Source organism: Neoarius graeffei, chromosome 12 (genome assembly GCF_027579695.1).
Source record: "Neoarius graeffei isolate fNeoGra1 chromosome 12, fNeoGra1.pri, whole genome shotgun sequence".
NCBI lineage: Eukaryota > Metazoa > Chordata > Actinopteri > Siluriformes > Ariidae > Neoarius > Neoarius graeffei.
Window position 1 is genome coordinate 12,047,081 of NC_083580.1, and position 16,496 is coordinate 12,063,576.

At 42.0% G+C, this 16,496-nt stretch overlaps 1 protein-coding gene across 1 annotated transcript in view; it reads left to right on the top strand.

Moving 5' to 3' along the window:
- The window catches only part of mmp17a (matrix metallopeptidase 17a), a 217,060-nt gene that overhangs the window by 107,415 nt on the left and 93,149 nt on the right, over window positions 1-16,496 (top strand). The window contains exons 2-3 of the mRNA XM_060935516.1: window positions 4,117-4,249; window positions 12,689-12,824. Coding sequence (XP_060791499.1) covers window positions 4,117-4,249; window positions 12,689-12,824 — 269 coding nt within the window. The remainder of the gene's footprint in view (window positions 1-4,116; window positions 4,250-12,688; window positions 12,825-16,496) is intronic.

Sequence of the window (16,496 nt, forward strand, 5' to 3'; positions counted from 1 at the left end):
TCTGTGCGGAGTTTGCATGTTCTCTCCGTGTCCGCGTGGGTTTCCTCCGGGTGCTCCGGTTTCCCCCACAGTCCAAAGACATGCAGGTTAGGTTAACTGGTGACTCTAAATTGACCGTAGGTGTGAATGTGAGTGTGAATGGTTGTCTGTGTCTATGTGTCAGCCCTGTGATGACCTGGCGACTTGTCCAGGGTGTACCCCGCCTTTCGCCCGTAGTCAGCTGGGATAGGCTCCAGCTTGCCTGCAACCCTGTAGAACAGGATAAAGCGGCTAGAGATAATGAGATGAAATGAGATGGCCAGATGGGGAGAGTTGGGACAGTTCATCATGTTACAGGCTTTTTCTTGTGGTTTACAAATATAAAATTATTTAAAAATTTGTTTTAAAAATGTGGGTGTGTCCCTGCATGAGGATTAAGCTGATTTTATTCCTTCTTGAGAATGGAACTGTTTAGTCGAGTCAGGTTTTGGTAAACTGACATTTTTCTATCGCTGAACCAGCATTGTGTGTTCATACAGTTCATATGTTACAAGTTTACAAGATAATAAATAAAAATTAAACATGTAGGCTGAGGTATTTTATTTTGACCCATGTCTTCCCACGATGTCCCAAATCTCCCAACATAATGTCTGATGTCTTCCCTCAATGGCTCATGTCTCCCCGCAAAATATAATAACAGACAAACTGAAGCCTGAAGGGCAGTATCTTTGACAAGCTGAGAAACTAATGTTGTGGTAAGAGGGTAGAGTAAATACTCTCTAAAGCTTGGCGCACACTGGTGATTTTCTGTCACTTGGTCGCGCAACTTTTTGACGCGCGCAAAAACATCGCTTCGTGTGCGGATATTTGCGACGGCGATTTTTTTTGTTGCTTGCGACAGATCGCAGGTATCAAACATGTTTGATATTCTGCAACAAAAAATCGCCAGTCGCTGACTTGTTGCAGAGATATCACCACGTGTGCGTGTCTTTGCGATAACGGAGCGATCACCTCCAAAGGCTAAGCCAATCCCCACCTGTGAAGTAGTCATGTGATTTCCACGTGACTTGCATCCCCATTCCCAAATCGCCCGCAGATACCCGAAAGGGGAAACTTGCATCCAAAAATCGCAATACGTTTGCAATGGAAAATCGCCCATGTGCGCCGGGCTTAATGCATTATGAATGTGATGCTATTTGCAAAGAATTTCACACAATTTAAAAAAGCTGAAAATTTGTCCCAAGTCTCTCTGCTCTCCCATACATATCCCAAGCCACACACTCCATCACGCTCTAACTCACCTGATTACTGACTGTTTGCGCCTAGGCGCTCTCTCTCTCACACACACACACAAAGTATAAACTACTTACTAAGAATCTGAAGACGGGAAGTATCGTCCTATTTTCCACTGCTGACATACCAAGCTTTGTTTTTTCATGCATCATCGTCTGCTTTTTGATCGTGCTTGTTTTCTAGGTTTTGCAATCTGGTTTATTCTCTGCTTGTTCTCCTGGCCTTTGCCTGTTTGTGACCATGCCCTTGTGGGATGATTTTGGATCTGTCTGCCTGTCTTTTTAATAAAAGCATAAACAGCCATCTCTGCTGTCTGACATGTGCTTAGATGGAAGGGATAAAACCCGAGGCAAATCTTACTTTTTTGGACAAAGGATTTAACATGGTCAATATCACAATTTTCCCTAGAAACCATGCAGCATTTTGAAGATTGAACATTGAGTACATTGAACATTGGGTTCTTTGTTTAAAAGCTAGACGGCCTTTTGATTTCATAAAATCGGTGAAATTTAGTTCCCTCTGAAATTTGGTCATTGTGATATATGTTTATTTCTGTAATCTCATCTCATTATCTCTAGCCGCTTTATCCTGTTCTACAGGGTCACAGGCAAGCTGGAGCCTATCCCAGCTGACTACGGGCGAAAGGCGGGGTACACCCTGGACAAGTCGCCAGATCATCACAGGGCTGACACAGACACAGACAACCATTCACACTCACATTCACACCTACGGTCAATTTAGAGTCACCAGTTAACCTAACCTGCATGTCTTTGGACTGTGGGGGAAACCGGAGCACCCGGAGGAAACCCACGCGGACACGGGGAGAACATGCAAACTCCACACAGAAAGGCCCTCGCCGGCCACGGGGCTCGAACCCGGACCTTCTTGCTGTGAGGCGACAGCGCTAACCACTACACCACCGTGCCGCCTATTTCTGTAATATCTCACAAAATATAGGAAGTCTGTGTGCGCATGCGCAGGTTTACCTTTGACCGTGCACTGACAGTTACATCATTCTGTCGCGAAACGAATAGCTGATCACACTGAGGTGCTCGCTGAGCGCTGATATTTATCAGTTTGGTCCTGCATTTCCTTTCCTTCATATATAACATAACGTCTTTTCTTGTCGCTTTCCATTACTGTAGTCGGTCTTCCACGTTTCATTCACACACTCGCGTCCTCCATTTTTCTCTCCTTTTTCAAATTTGTATCCCACAATGCCTTGCGTGAACGGGGAAAGCCCACCACGTGATGCATGACATAGTATCTTGAATTGGGTCATGGTGAAGCAGGGAAAAATAGCTGAGAATTTCAGGCCACGTGGCCCTAAATTCATTAATTGTTCTCTCATCTCATCTCATCATCTCTAGCTGCTTTATCCTGTTCTACAGGGTCGCAGGCAAGCTGGAGCCTATCCCAGCTGACTACGGGCGAAAGGCGGGGTACACCCTGGACAAGTCACCAGGTCATCACAGGGCTGACACATAGACACAGACAACCATTCACACTCACATTCGCACCTACGGTCAATTTAGAGTCACCAGTTAACCTAACCTGCATGTCTTTGGACTGTGGGGGAAACCAGAGCACCCGGAGGAAACCCATGCGGGCACGGGGAGAACATGCAAACTCCGCACAGATAGGCCCTCGTCGGCCACAGGGCTCGAACCCGGACCTTCTTGCTGTGAGGCGACAGCGCTAACCACTACGCCACCGTGCTGCCCCTTTTTATGACCTACACTTGAAAAATCTGAAAGGCAGTATAGCTTTAAATGTTTTAAAATTCTAAAACGTTGGATTAAAATCAATTCCCAGATTTTCAGTGCGATCTCAGACTCCACTGTATGCGCGAGTTCCTTTTCCCCTTTCTCACACCAACACTCTCAGAAAACAAAGTACATCATAGTACCTTTAGGGGTCCAATGGCTTGTCACTGACGCAGTACCCTCTAAGGTACTTATCTGTACCATTTATATACTGATTGTGAATATGCATGTTCCTTTTTTGACCTTAAAAAGGTACACACAGTTACCTTGAAGTCCAATCATCAGCCCATAGGGGCTACATCAGTGTACATTGTACCTTGGGGGATAGAAATGGACTCCTACTGTCCCCCTATTTCTGACAGTGTAGATGGAAGACAAAATTACTTTATGGACTGAGTCACGGTGTAAAACGAATTTTTCATTTGAGAAACCACATTAATATTTAAAATTAACCCACACTAATGCTTCCTATGTGACTCAAAGACCTCCCAAATGCTTCGAAGCGTAGGTAGAGATTTGACTTCTTTAGCGTTTCATTCTTTGCTGAGATTGCTGTGTAAACAAAAAGCAATTTTAATAATGGGATTTGCTGAGGCAGTGTCAGTGAAGATGGTCTGTGTTATTGATCTGAGTAATTCAGCATTTATACATACCTGTCAAAACAACATTGAAATTCAAGACACTCTGAGTTTTAATTCACGGCAGCCGCTGAGTAAAGATCCCTTGGAGGCATGGTATATGAACCAAAATCAATTGTTCGTTAACATTTATCTAGAAGTTTAAATTGTTGTTATTGGTACAAAATACATTTGCAGTGTATCTGAGTGTGTTTAAACAGTGGAGGAAAATTGAGCAGATGGTTGTCACTTAAATAACACAGACAGACAATAAGGCTTAGCCACATGTATATTCTGCTCTGAAAGACTAGAACAGCAGTGAAAGTGATGACAAGCAGAAGCGCATAATAACAATACTTAGTATCTATGATGCTTTTCATGCGCAGTATGCGATATGCATGCTTAAATTCTTATGGAGTGAATCAAAACTCTGAAGAACCCCCTTTTCTTTGTGTACACAGGACTGGCTGAGTAAGTTCGGATACCTCCCACCGGCTGACCCTGTGACCGGCCAACTGCAGACCAAGGAGGCACTGACCAAAGCGATTAAAGCCATGCAGCGATTCGGAGGCCTGGAGGAGACCGGAGTGTTCGGTGGGTGTTTAGTTGCAACATCACGTATTCTGTACATCTGTCAGTTTTAAAGATTTTGATGTTTTGTTTTTGTTTTCTTTTTTGTGCTGCTTATAAGGTTTGTTTTCATTTCAAGAAAACAAATTATGTTCGATTTAATTCACCACGGAAGAAAACTCCTCTTAATATCTGGATAACAACCCTTCAACGAAAGGATTATATCAAGGATTTAGGAGTCTATATTGACAATTATTATACATACAGGAGACTTTTTCCATGGAATAAAAACATGTATTCTATTCCCTTCAAGTGGGTTTATTGATAGCATGCAATATTATTATCATATTGCTTATCCTATGTGTATTACGTCACGCTACCCAATGGGGAATGAGCATGCAGTATTGTAACAATATTGCATGTTGTCAAGACAACGACGTTACACATCGGAGACGTAAAACTTGCGTGTTCGCGAGTGACAGTGACAATTTGTAAACAAACATGGCCACCAGGTTTGCTTCGTTAAAAACAGAAGATTTTGAGAGAATTTTGGCTGCCAGGTCGCTCCGTTGTGTGTAGCTGTCAATGTTGATTTTTAAAAGTAACTAAGTATATTACACAGGAATAATAATAATAATAATAATAATAATCAGCTTGACTGAGCTAGCATTGGCCTTCGCTACCACTACACCGGCTGGAAGGTAACTGGACTGCTGTACTAACAGCACCAAGTCGCGGGTAAGCTAGCATCGGCTAGCATATATACAGCCAATACACCAAATGTAATGAACTCATCTTCGACTCGTTTGATATCATGCTAGCTGAATGGAATATATCTGATATACCATGAAAAAAGCCAGCCAATATTATTTAAATACTTAAACTGGGGGCAACAAATTAAAGTAGTCCATCGCAAAATATCCAAAAATATAGGAATCATATGTAAACTAAGATATTCTGTAAATATGAAGACTTTAACAGATGTTTATTATTCTTTAATTTACCCATATTTATTTTACAGTATTTTGGCATGGGGTAGTACCTGCAGTTGCGATCAGAAGTTTACATCCAGTGACATAAATGTCATCTTGGATATGAATGTTCTGGCAATATTTGGGCTTTCAGTAATTTCTTTGGACTGTTCTTTTTCTGTGGCAGAATGATTGCACAGCATACATCTTTAAAAAAAATATTAGAATTTGGTGCACAAGTTTTAATTTTCTTTGGGTTTTCTGAAATCAACACAGGGTCAAAATTATACATACAGGGTCAAAAATGTACATACACTCACTTAGATTATTAATCCAGAGGTGCTGAAACTTCCAAAATGTCTTTTATCTTGCCAAGGCCGATGTCTCTTAACTTCCTGTTAGTGATCATGATTGACTACAGGTGCTAGCTTCTCTGTGCCTTCAAAAAAGGGTTTGTTTACAGCACTCATTGGATTGACACAATACAATGGGAAAGTCTAAGGAGCTCAGTGCAGATCTGAGAAAGAGGATCACAGATGTACACAACTTCGGAATGTCTCTTGGAGCCATTTCTAAACAACTGCAAATTCCAAGATCAGTTCAGACAATTGTATGCAAGTTATTGTGAGGTGTAGCCACTTTGCCAAGCCACTTTTGCTTCAAGAAAACCCAAACTGTCACCCTTAGCTGAAAGGAAATTGGTTCGGATGGTCAGGAACAACCTGGGAACCACCATGGCACAGCTCAGCCATGAACTGGAAGCTGATGGATCACTGTCTACAGTTCAACGAGTTTTCTATCACCACGGACGAAGAGGCTGCTATCCAAGAAATAACCCCCTGCTCCAAAAATGACACCTTCAAGCTTAAATAAATTTTGACGCTGACCACACGGGCAAAGAAAAAGCCTTCTGAAGGAAAGCTGTATGGTCAGACGAGACAAAGATTGAGTTGTTTGGCCACAATGACCACCATGTACAGAAGGACACTGTACCAGGTGGTGGTGGTAGGATCATCATGCTCTGGGGCTGTTTTGCTGCCAGTGGAACTGGTTCATTGCACAAAGTGGATGGAATAATGAAGGAGGAGGACTACCTCAGAATTCTTCAGCATAAACCATCAGAAACTTGAACACGACTTGGGACTTGCAACAGGACAATGAACCCAAACACGCATCAGAGCTGGTTGTGGAGGATAAAGCAGGCTTAAAACAAGTCCTGACTTCAACCCTGTTGAAAATATATGGACCGTGCTTATAAGTCAAGTCCATGCCAAGGAAAAAAATAAATAAATTTAATTGAGCTCTATCAGTTCTACCATAAAGAGTCATGAAATATCCAACCAGAATTCTGCCAGAAGCTTGTTCATGGTAAGCAAAAATGTTTGGTCAAGGTGAATCTTGCAAAAAGGCATCTCATCTCATCTCATTATCTCTAGCCGCTTTATCCTTCTACAGGGTCGCAGGCAAGCTGGAGCCTATCCCAGCTGACTACGGGCGAGAGGCGGGGTACACCCTGGACAAGTCGCCAGGTCATCACAGGGCTGACACATAGACACAGACAACCATTCACACTCACATTCACACCTACGGTCAATTTAGAGTCACCAGTTAACCTAACCTGCATGTCTTTGGACTGTGGGGGAAACCGGAGCACCCGGAGGAAACCCACGCGGACACGGGGAGAGCATGCAAACTCTGCACAGAAAGGCCCTTGCTGGCCACGGGGCTCGAACCCGGACCTTCTTGCTGTGAGGCGACAGCGCTAACCACTACACCACCGTGCCGCCCACAGCCAAGACAAATTATGATAAATTTTCCTTTCAGTTTACTGTCTCCAAACTCTGGGAAGGAATTCCCACAAGAATCAAAAACTTAGGATCACTTCCATTATTTCAATCATATTTTAAATCAACAATAAACATTTCTTTCTTTATACCCTAAAAATTCTATTATGATAAGTTATCGGCTCAGTGTTTGTAGTAGTGTAAGTATGCACAGGGTTGTGTGTATTTAGTGTATGTAGCCGCAGTGTATATTTGTATAGTTCTCTTGTTCTAACAAAAAAAAAAAGAGTAATATGACATGGGTGGCTGTTGACACGCAAGTTTATTCTCTTTCAACAGTCACACACACCTTACATCAATAATTGTAGCAACTATTGTTTGCAAATTATTTTTCTATTATATATCATTGTGCTAAGCCTTTTGGTAAATTTTCTTTCTCATATTATATATTGTATGTGAGTCAAGTTTCATATTCATATGTTTAAGTCACACCTTGAAATTAAAATAGTGCAAAGATCATTTTGCGCAGGGCATAGAACAAGATCCCAAAACTAATTTGATTCTCCGGGCTTGCTTATGCAGTGTGGAAATTGTGTTTTGCTATTATTTATATATCTCACCAGGGATTATTTTTACTGTTGTGCGTGGTGATTCATTATGCAGACGCACTTCTCTTTAAATCATTATCTCTCAGATCTGTGCTTCATGCTGCTTTTATGATCGCTCAGTATGTGACATATGTCCCATAAGGCCTGTCTGAGCACAGACAGTTTTATTATCTAAAGCTAATAAAAAGGAAATATTAATTACTAAGCTAATTGCATTAATTAATCTCTTGTAGAAATCCTCATTCAAAATGAACAATAAACGATAAACAAAATGCCTGAAGTCGTTTGAATTTTCCTTGCAGTTCTACAGAACCTGAGAGATGAACCGGGCAGGGGTGATTTCTCAGAGACAACAAGGGAAGCCGAGCTTCCCCTAAAATTCTCTCCCCAAACTGCAGCGTCTACGACATTGAATTCTCATTAAAACAATAACTTGCATAACATAATATATGCCCAAGATTGTATTTATGTTCATAACTATCCTGTAACTTATTTGAGTGATGTCTGACGAACTTGCAGTTCGCTACGAGAATCACCTTTGCTGCCAGGCTGTAACCTTTCTTATTTCAATGGGCTCTATGGACTGGCAGCAGTGTTGCCAGATTGGGTGGTTTTAAGTGCATTTTGGCGGGTTTTGAACATATTTTGGGATGGAAAACGTCAGCAGTATCTGGCAACAGTGACTGGCAGCCGGGTATCCGTTGCAGTCTACGAGACGGCTCTGAACAGCCAATTTCGGCTAGTTGTTATTGGTTAAAATCAACAAAATCGTCACTTCCAGGGAAGCCGGGCTTCTCTGGGACTAAACGAGACAGTGGGAGGGACAAGAAGCCGGGCTGATAAAGGATTATTGGAGGTAGTGTTTGAAAGACATGAGGAGGGCGGTACTTCGGTGAGGAACACGGAAGTATGATCAGTCAGTCCCTAGCGGATGTCGAGAAAGTGTAGTCGTGTGCTAAAGTGCTGTCCGAATTTCTTTTCATATAAACGGTTCTTCTCATTGATGTCTCTGTACATTACTCTGTAAATAAATGTAAATATTACTCGTTGTGCTCCGTTAACTTTCATCCATTCTATCAGTTTGATCATTCGTAAATTCAGTCGTTTATTTCATTTGTAGTTCAATCTGGTTGTAGGCTAGCTTGAGCCTTATTGGGATCTGCAGTGCTAGCTGCTAACAGAAATTGGTAAAGTCTCTGGAAAGCACAACCAGCTGGTATGACAGGGTCACAGACCATTTTCTGGAAAAGGAGCAGAGGGCAGAATTTGTGTATAAATAGTGTTCATGTTCATGAATCTGAAGTGTGTATATTGTTCAGTAATGTTAAGAGGATGGTGGGCTCTGTGTTATAGGTTATACCTGGGTATAATATTCAAGGTTCTGTGTGTTGCATAGCCTACCTGGTTATGAATTTCCAGACTGTGTTGCAGAAGATGTTCAAGGATGTGTTGCACAGCTGGGTGTTGTGTTAAAGACTCTGTGTTGCATATCAGGGTATGATGTTCAAGGCTCTTCGTTGAATAGCCAGTGATTTTTGGATGTTTGATATTTTTGATTAAGGATATGAGGCACTAGCCTGGCAAGCCAGACTATAACATGAAATGTACAAGCAAAAATACTTTCTGCCACTAGGTAGGGTTGTCTAGTTCACTATGCTAATGGGGCACACCTTTCTATGCTTTGATATCCGGCCTACAGGTTTTACGATGAATGCGTAAAATGGGCTTCCCCTGTTTTAAAAACCAGCAGCCGCCACTGGAACCGGGTGATTTTGTGAATGCTGTCCAATTTAACACTTGTAACATTTAAAAATGAAACGTTGTCCATTATTTTTCAACATTGCATTGAAAATTGAGATTTTTAGCATATATATACAGCCAATACACCAAATGTAATTAACTTGCATACATGTCAATGGCAAGAGCACAACAAGGACTTTTTAATGATTTTTGTAAATTGTTTTTGTATATACATAAAACAGTAATTTAATTTCCCATATATCATTTGGGTACCATGGTTGTACTTTCAAAGTGACCTCATCACTCAATGTCATCGTTGAAAATTAAAAAAAAAACGAGACCGTCAATGACAGCATAGCTCACTCCGGCCCCGTCTAGTCCAGAAGGAACGATCTAAAGTGGGCCACCTTGCGCAATAAATATCGCAAGCTATATACACTATATACAAGCTTTTATATCGAAGCTATATCCACCCTAGGAATAGCGACCTATTTGCCAGAAAGAATCCAAAACAGCGAAGAATTGACGGAGAAGAAGTGATTTTAGTTGAACTGCTCATTAAGGCTTAATTAGTCCATAACTTCATTAATAGTTGTAATGAAGCAAATCCGGGTAGAAGTTATATGCACCATCGGTACCCCTACCTTCATGCCAGAAAGAATAAAAAAAGATTTGTATGGAAACTGCTCGTTAAGGTTTAATTACTCCATATCTTCATTATTAATTGAAATTATGCAAATTTGGGTAGAAGCTATGTGCACCCCAGGCAGACCTACCTTCCTGCCAAAAAGAATAAAAATTGGTGAAGATTTGAGAGAGAAGCGATTTTTGTGAAACGTGAACAACGACGGACAACACATGATGGCATAAGCTCATCGCCTGTCGACCAGATGAGCTAATGATAATAATGAGAGGACATAGTTTTCTTCTTCCCATGATCTTCAGGAAATTTGGATGATGCAACTTCCTGCTGAACATGGGACTGTTCCAGTGTGTTCACTTGAATTAAAATGTGCATTTTTCATAACCTTGAAAGGACAACTCATGAAAAAAGATTTAAGTGTGAGGTGTCGTATTTTAGCAAGTACATTTTATAGTAATATGTAGTCATAGTGTACCGGCAAATGGCCTAGTGGTTAGCGTGTCTGCCTCTCGATCAGGAGATCATGAGTTCTACTCATGGTTGGGTCATACCAAAGACCATCATAAAAATGGTGCCTACTGGCAAGGCACGCTGCAATACAGATGCGAGTGGGGAGTCAAACTCTTGCGGTTACCAGAGGACTAGCCCCCACTGTGACCCTATGTAATATAGGCTACAAAACAGAGTTTGGGGGTGCCAAACGTGCCATGAATGGTGCAGGAAAGACTTTGACTTTGAGTCACAGTGAGCAAACATGCTGTAGGTCAGTTTGATTAATAATTAAGTAATTAAAATCAGGTATATATCTGTGTAACAGTCCGGTATGGATGGGTGGAGCACAGAAGACGGCAGGACAGAGATCAGCTTGATAAACTTATTTTTATTGTCACACTTTTCAGTCTAACTTGGAAACCACAGACAGCCACACACACAACCGGCGTCTGGTTCGGGGAAGAGCTCCTCTGCTCTCGCTCTCCCTCCTTAAATAGGGCGCGGTCACTGGGAAGACACACACAAACAGGTTAATTGTCGTCAGGTGTAGTGATTCTGCCACTTACCTTCCCTGACTCTGCCCTCCTGTCATAGACCGGCGCTTGACCACGCCCCCGCTGCCACAATCTGAAACATGAGCATAGGTTGTTGTGAAGAACACTTTAGAATATCCATAACTTTACATACATATTTACCTCTGCCAACTTTGTTGGAGGAGGTTATGTTTTCGCATCCATTTGTTTGTTTATCTGTTCCCAAAGTAACTCAAAAACTAGTGAATGGATTTGGATGAAATTTGGAGGGAAGGTGAGCCATGGGCCAAGGAACAATTGATCCGATTTTGATGCAAATCCAGATATGTACGTAGATCCAGGATCCAAATATGTATGTGGATCCAGGATTTTTTTCTTTTGTCTCTTCTCAACGTAACTCAAAAAGTAGTGAACAGATTTTGATGAAGCTTGGCGTACAGCTTTAGTATTATTCTAAGTTCCAATGATTTGATTGTGATGTTGATATGTGGCTTATCTGAGGTATCCACTCTACCAGGTGCCTTTCTAGTTGTAAATGTAATACTTGTGGACACAAATGGATATTTCTTTTGAGAAGTCTTGGAATCATCATTACATGAAAACTTACAAGAATATTACAAGGTTTTGGAGAATTTGGAAAGGAATCTAAACCTTGAAAAGATCTTGAAGTTGTGTTTTTGACATGGGATGGTGAACACACAATACACTTGCCATTCAAGTGGTTAAGATTGTGAGAACACTATTGCTAAGCAACTGTGACATACAGTATTGACACTGAGCTTAGGTAATTAAGCTAACAGCTGAGGTGACTGATTTAGCTGGCTCGCATGTAGCTAGTAAGTTATTTATACAAATACAAAAGTTACAGTGGAAAAACCATCAGAAGTATCAATATTTCCCTCAGCTTTGTTGCTAATTTACTCAGAAAAGACACCACATGATTCCAGTCATACACTGTGTATTACACTTGGCATCAAGACTAACTGAACTAATCTGGGATACACCATATTAATAAACACAAGTTTTGCTTCAGAATTCACAAAGAATTTAAAGTCGGAAAATACAAAATTTCAAAATGAAAAAGTCGTTATTATTGGGATGTTCATGTGGAATCTCCTCAATGAAGTACCAGATTGGAAATGCTAAGGCTGTCTTTAGTCTCCCTTCATGCATATCACAAGGAAATTGAACCTGGAAACTGTTCAGTTCAATTCCAGAATATGTCCAGATTTTACATTACATTAACAGCATTTAACTGACGCTCTTATCCAGAGCGGCGTACAACGTACCCAGAGCAGCCTGGGGAGCAGTTGGGGATTAGGTGCCTTGCTCAAGGGCACTTCAACCACTCCTGCTGGTCCAAGGAATCGAACCAGTGACCTTTTGGTCCCAAGCATGCTTCTCTAACCATTAGGCCGTGGCTTCCCTGTAAAAATTTTAATTTTACTACCACCTGACTGGACTTTCAAACTGGAAGTTTTTTTTCCCCAGAACCTTCTTGTGACATGAATTAAACAAGAGTTTGAAGACTACTAAGCTGCTCAACCCGCAACTGCCACAACCCCCAAGAGAAAAGAAACTGTCGTCAAATTAAATGAATTAATTAGTGAATTAATGTTTTATTAGAAATGAGCAATCGCCTTGTATTAACATAGCTGAACTGTGTGTGTGTGTGTGTGTGTTTCCCTTTAGACCAGGCCACCCTAGGCTTAATGAAGACGCCACGCTGTTCGTTGCCAGACATGTCTGAACCAGAAACAGTGGTTGGCAGGAGAAGACGAGCACTGGCACCTCAGAAAAAGTGGACCAAAAGACACCTGTCCTGGAGGTACAATAGCAGTAGTGAAGCTATGAACTGTCATGCCAAACTTCAGTGCCAACTTAAGTGTGGATGTAGCACTTACCATGCACTCTGATTTATAGCTTTATGGTTTGCATTGGGACAGAGAAAGAGAGTCGGGTATGAGAGACAGAACAAGAGTCGTTTGTCTTGATGCTGTCATAAAAAGGAAGTTTATTAAAAAGCACTGAGCAACATATGGATTTTGGTATTTCATCAACACAGATGGGTGCTGATGGAGACTGATTTAGAGAATTTGTGCTCCTGAAGCGGGAGCAAATGTGCGTGCGTGTGTGTGTACAGGTTTGTGCATGCCTGTGAGCTCGCATATGTATGTGGAAGCTGTGTCATTTTTATTGATGGCAGAGGGTTTGGGCAGGCCTGTTTTTCTTTTCAGTGTCACACATCCTTCCCTCGTTCTCATTATCAGATCCTGCTGAGATTTCACATGCTCATCTGTACCAATCCTACAGCTCTGGTCCTGCAGCTACCATAATTCTCCATCTATGCTTACATTACGAAATATTTTGGGGAAGGTTTGACCCAAATTTTTAACTAAAATTCGACCGAATGTTAGCTTGGTCTGTTGAACAAAATTAGACCTTAAAAATAACCCGAAATATTTAAAAGAGCTTGACCAAAATTTGATTTAAATTTTGGTCAAGAGTCCTTTGGCAAATTTTGGTTTAACTTTTGGCTTAATTTTGGTCTAGTTTTAGCAAAAGTTTGGCTTAAATTTGATTTAAATTTTTTTTCCCTCATTTTCTTATGTGATGGCACTTAGAAATTTTTCAAGCTTAAGCATCCTCCAACTCTGGACTTGTTCTGTTCTCCATAGCATCTCCTGATGCACACATTAGGACACATTGTCAGTGTTGTTTCCTGGAGTCATTGGGTGTCTCGGGTCTTATAACAGACACCGTCTTCCAGGCGACCCAACCAAGGCTGATCAGACCTCGGCCTGTGTCCTAGTGGCATTCTTCTGCCTCCCCCTCTTCAACCAGAGCCATCTGGATGCTCTCTCTACCACCACCATGTTATTACCAATGGCTCTTCTTCTGCTGGCACCAGTTATGCCCAGGGTTCCGTAAGCCTTGTGCAGGGTGTGACCAGCAAATCCCCTACAGCCCACCTTCAGTGGCATACATCTGGTCTACCACCCGTTCCTCCAACAATCCTCCACCAACTCCTGGTATCTCGCCCTCTTCCTTTCTTGAGCCTCCTCCATCCTCTCTTCCCAGGGTACCGTCAGCTCCGGCAGTATCAGCTGCTTTGTGGCCTCTGAGACTAAAATTATGTCAGGTCTCAATGTGGACTGGGTGATGTGTGGTGGAATTTTCAGCTGCCTCTCCAGGTCAGCCATCATCCTCCAGTCTGGGGCTGTGGAGAGTAAACCTAGAGAGTAGTATATTGGTGTTCTCTTTGGCATCTGTCCCTCTTTAACAAAGTGAATGCCCTTGGCTGCATCATGGGTGTATCTACTATCCTTGATCCCCTTGCTGATTGCCTCAGCGATGGACTTGATGACCTGGTCATGTCTCCAGTGATACCAGCCATCACTCAGTGCCTTGGAGCAGCTGCTCAGGATGTGCTCAAAGGTTTCTGTCTTAGAACATAGGGAGCATGCAGATCTTTCTACTTTGCCCCATGTGAACAGGTTGGATGGGCTTGGAAGGATATCGTAGACACCCTGAATCAAGAACTTGATTCTCTGGGGGTTCCACTTCCAGATATCTTTACAGGTGACACTCCACTCCATTGTCTGTTCCCACTTCATCCAGGCACCTTGCTTCCGCTTGGCCACTGCTCTGTTGGTTCACTCTTCCTCCACTGAAGCTCGTAACCCCCTTCTGCACCTGCTTCCATCTCTCCTTCCCACTAGCAGGGTCATATGAGGACTTTGGTAAGCTCCCGAGTCCGGCTCTTCCCTGCACCACACTTCCAAGGATTGTCTTGTGCTTCAGCCAGTTTTCTGCCTGTTGGACTGCCTCTGCTGCCCTCCACTTCCTCCCAATCCTCACCACAATCCCTGCTCTGGACACTTTGGTGTCTCTGGACTCTGTGTACTGTGATTATTCACTTCAGACTGGAGAATTCTCTTGACCAAAATTTGGTCAGGGGATTGCTTTTAATTCCTGAGAGTATAAGTGAGACCAAAATTTGGTCAACTGAGCAAGGGTGGAAACCAAAATTTGGTCATGGCTTAATTTTGTACTAATTTTAGTTAAAGAACAGGGAATAAGCCAAATTTAGGTCTAATTTTGACCAACAATTTGGTTTATTCAAGCCAAATTATTTTGTACATAATTTGTATTGTGCTTCAAACCTCGGCACAGCACGGAAACAGCACTCTTGAGAGTTTTTAATGATCTGATTTTAACTCTTGACTCAGGTAACCTTGCTGTGCTTTTGCTCCTTGACCTGACGGCTGCATTTGACACTGTGAATTATAGGATCCTTTTAGCATGACTTGAACAGTGGGTAGGCATTACAGGTCCTGCTCTTTTATGGTTCCAGTCCTGCCTGACTGATCGGAGCTTCTCTGTGCAGTTAGGGGAATTTAGCTCAACCTCAGCCCCTCTTACCTCCGGGGTCCCTCAAGGCTCCATTTTAGGCCCTATCTTATTCCTGCTCTATATGCTGCCGCTGGGTTCAATATTCAAAAAATATAATCTTTTTTTTCATTGCTATGCTGACGATGTTCAGATCTACTTCCCCTTAAAATCCACAGACAATGGCTCTGTAAAGACACTGCTGGAATACCTAACTGATATCAAATCCTGGATGGCCAGAAATTTTTTCAACTTAAACAAGAATAAGACCGAGATCATAGTGTTTGGGTGTGATCCACTGGATAGTTTGGCAGATGTTCTTTGTCCACCAACACCAAACATCTGGTCATCTGTAAAAAACCTTGGTGTGATCTTTGACACCAGACTTAAGTTTGACCAGCAGATTAGCTCAGTTGTAAAAACCAGCTTCTTCCACCTAAGGATCTTATCTAAAGTTAAGGGTTATCTTTCCCGGAGAGACCTGGAGACTGTAATTCATGCTTTTATTAACACATGGCTGGATTACTGCAACTCACTTTATGTTGGCCTGGATCACACTTTGTTGCATCGTCTGCAGCTTGTGCAGAATGCAGTGGCCCGCCTCTTCACTGGGACACGTAAGCGTGATCACATTTCCCCAGTCTCAGCCTCACTCCACTGGCTCCTGGTCTCATTTAGGATTGATTTTAAGATTTTGTTTGTTTTTAAAGCTCTTAATGGGCTGGCCCCCCAGTACCTGACCGAGCTGCTACACATTCATGCCCCTGGAAGAACATTAAGATCAGCAATCAGCTGCTACTGACTGTAACCAAATCTCGGTTAAAGACCAAAGGTGATCGAGCCTTTGGGGTGGCTGCTCCTAGGCTTTGGAACAGTCTGCCATGGCACATCAGATCGGCTGACTCCATAGAGGTTTTTAAATCCTCTTTAAAAACGCATCTCTTCTCTATGGTTTTTAATTGAGTTGGCACTTTGTATTTTATTTGTATATTTATTTCATATTTGTATTTTATTGCACTACACTTTGTTTTATGTATGTATTTTATAGCCTTTTTAAGTTCAGTATTTTCTTTTACCTTATGTCTACCTTATTTTTTACTTTATTTCA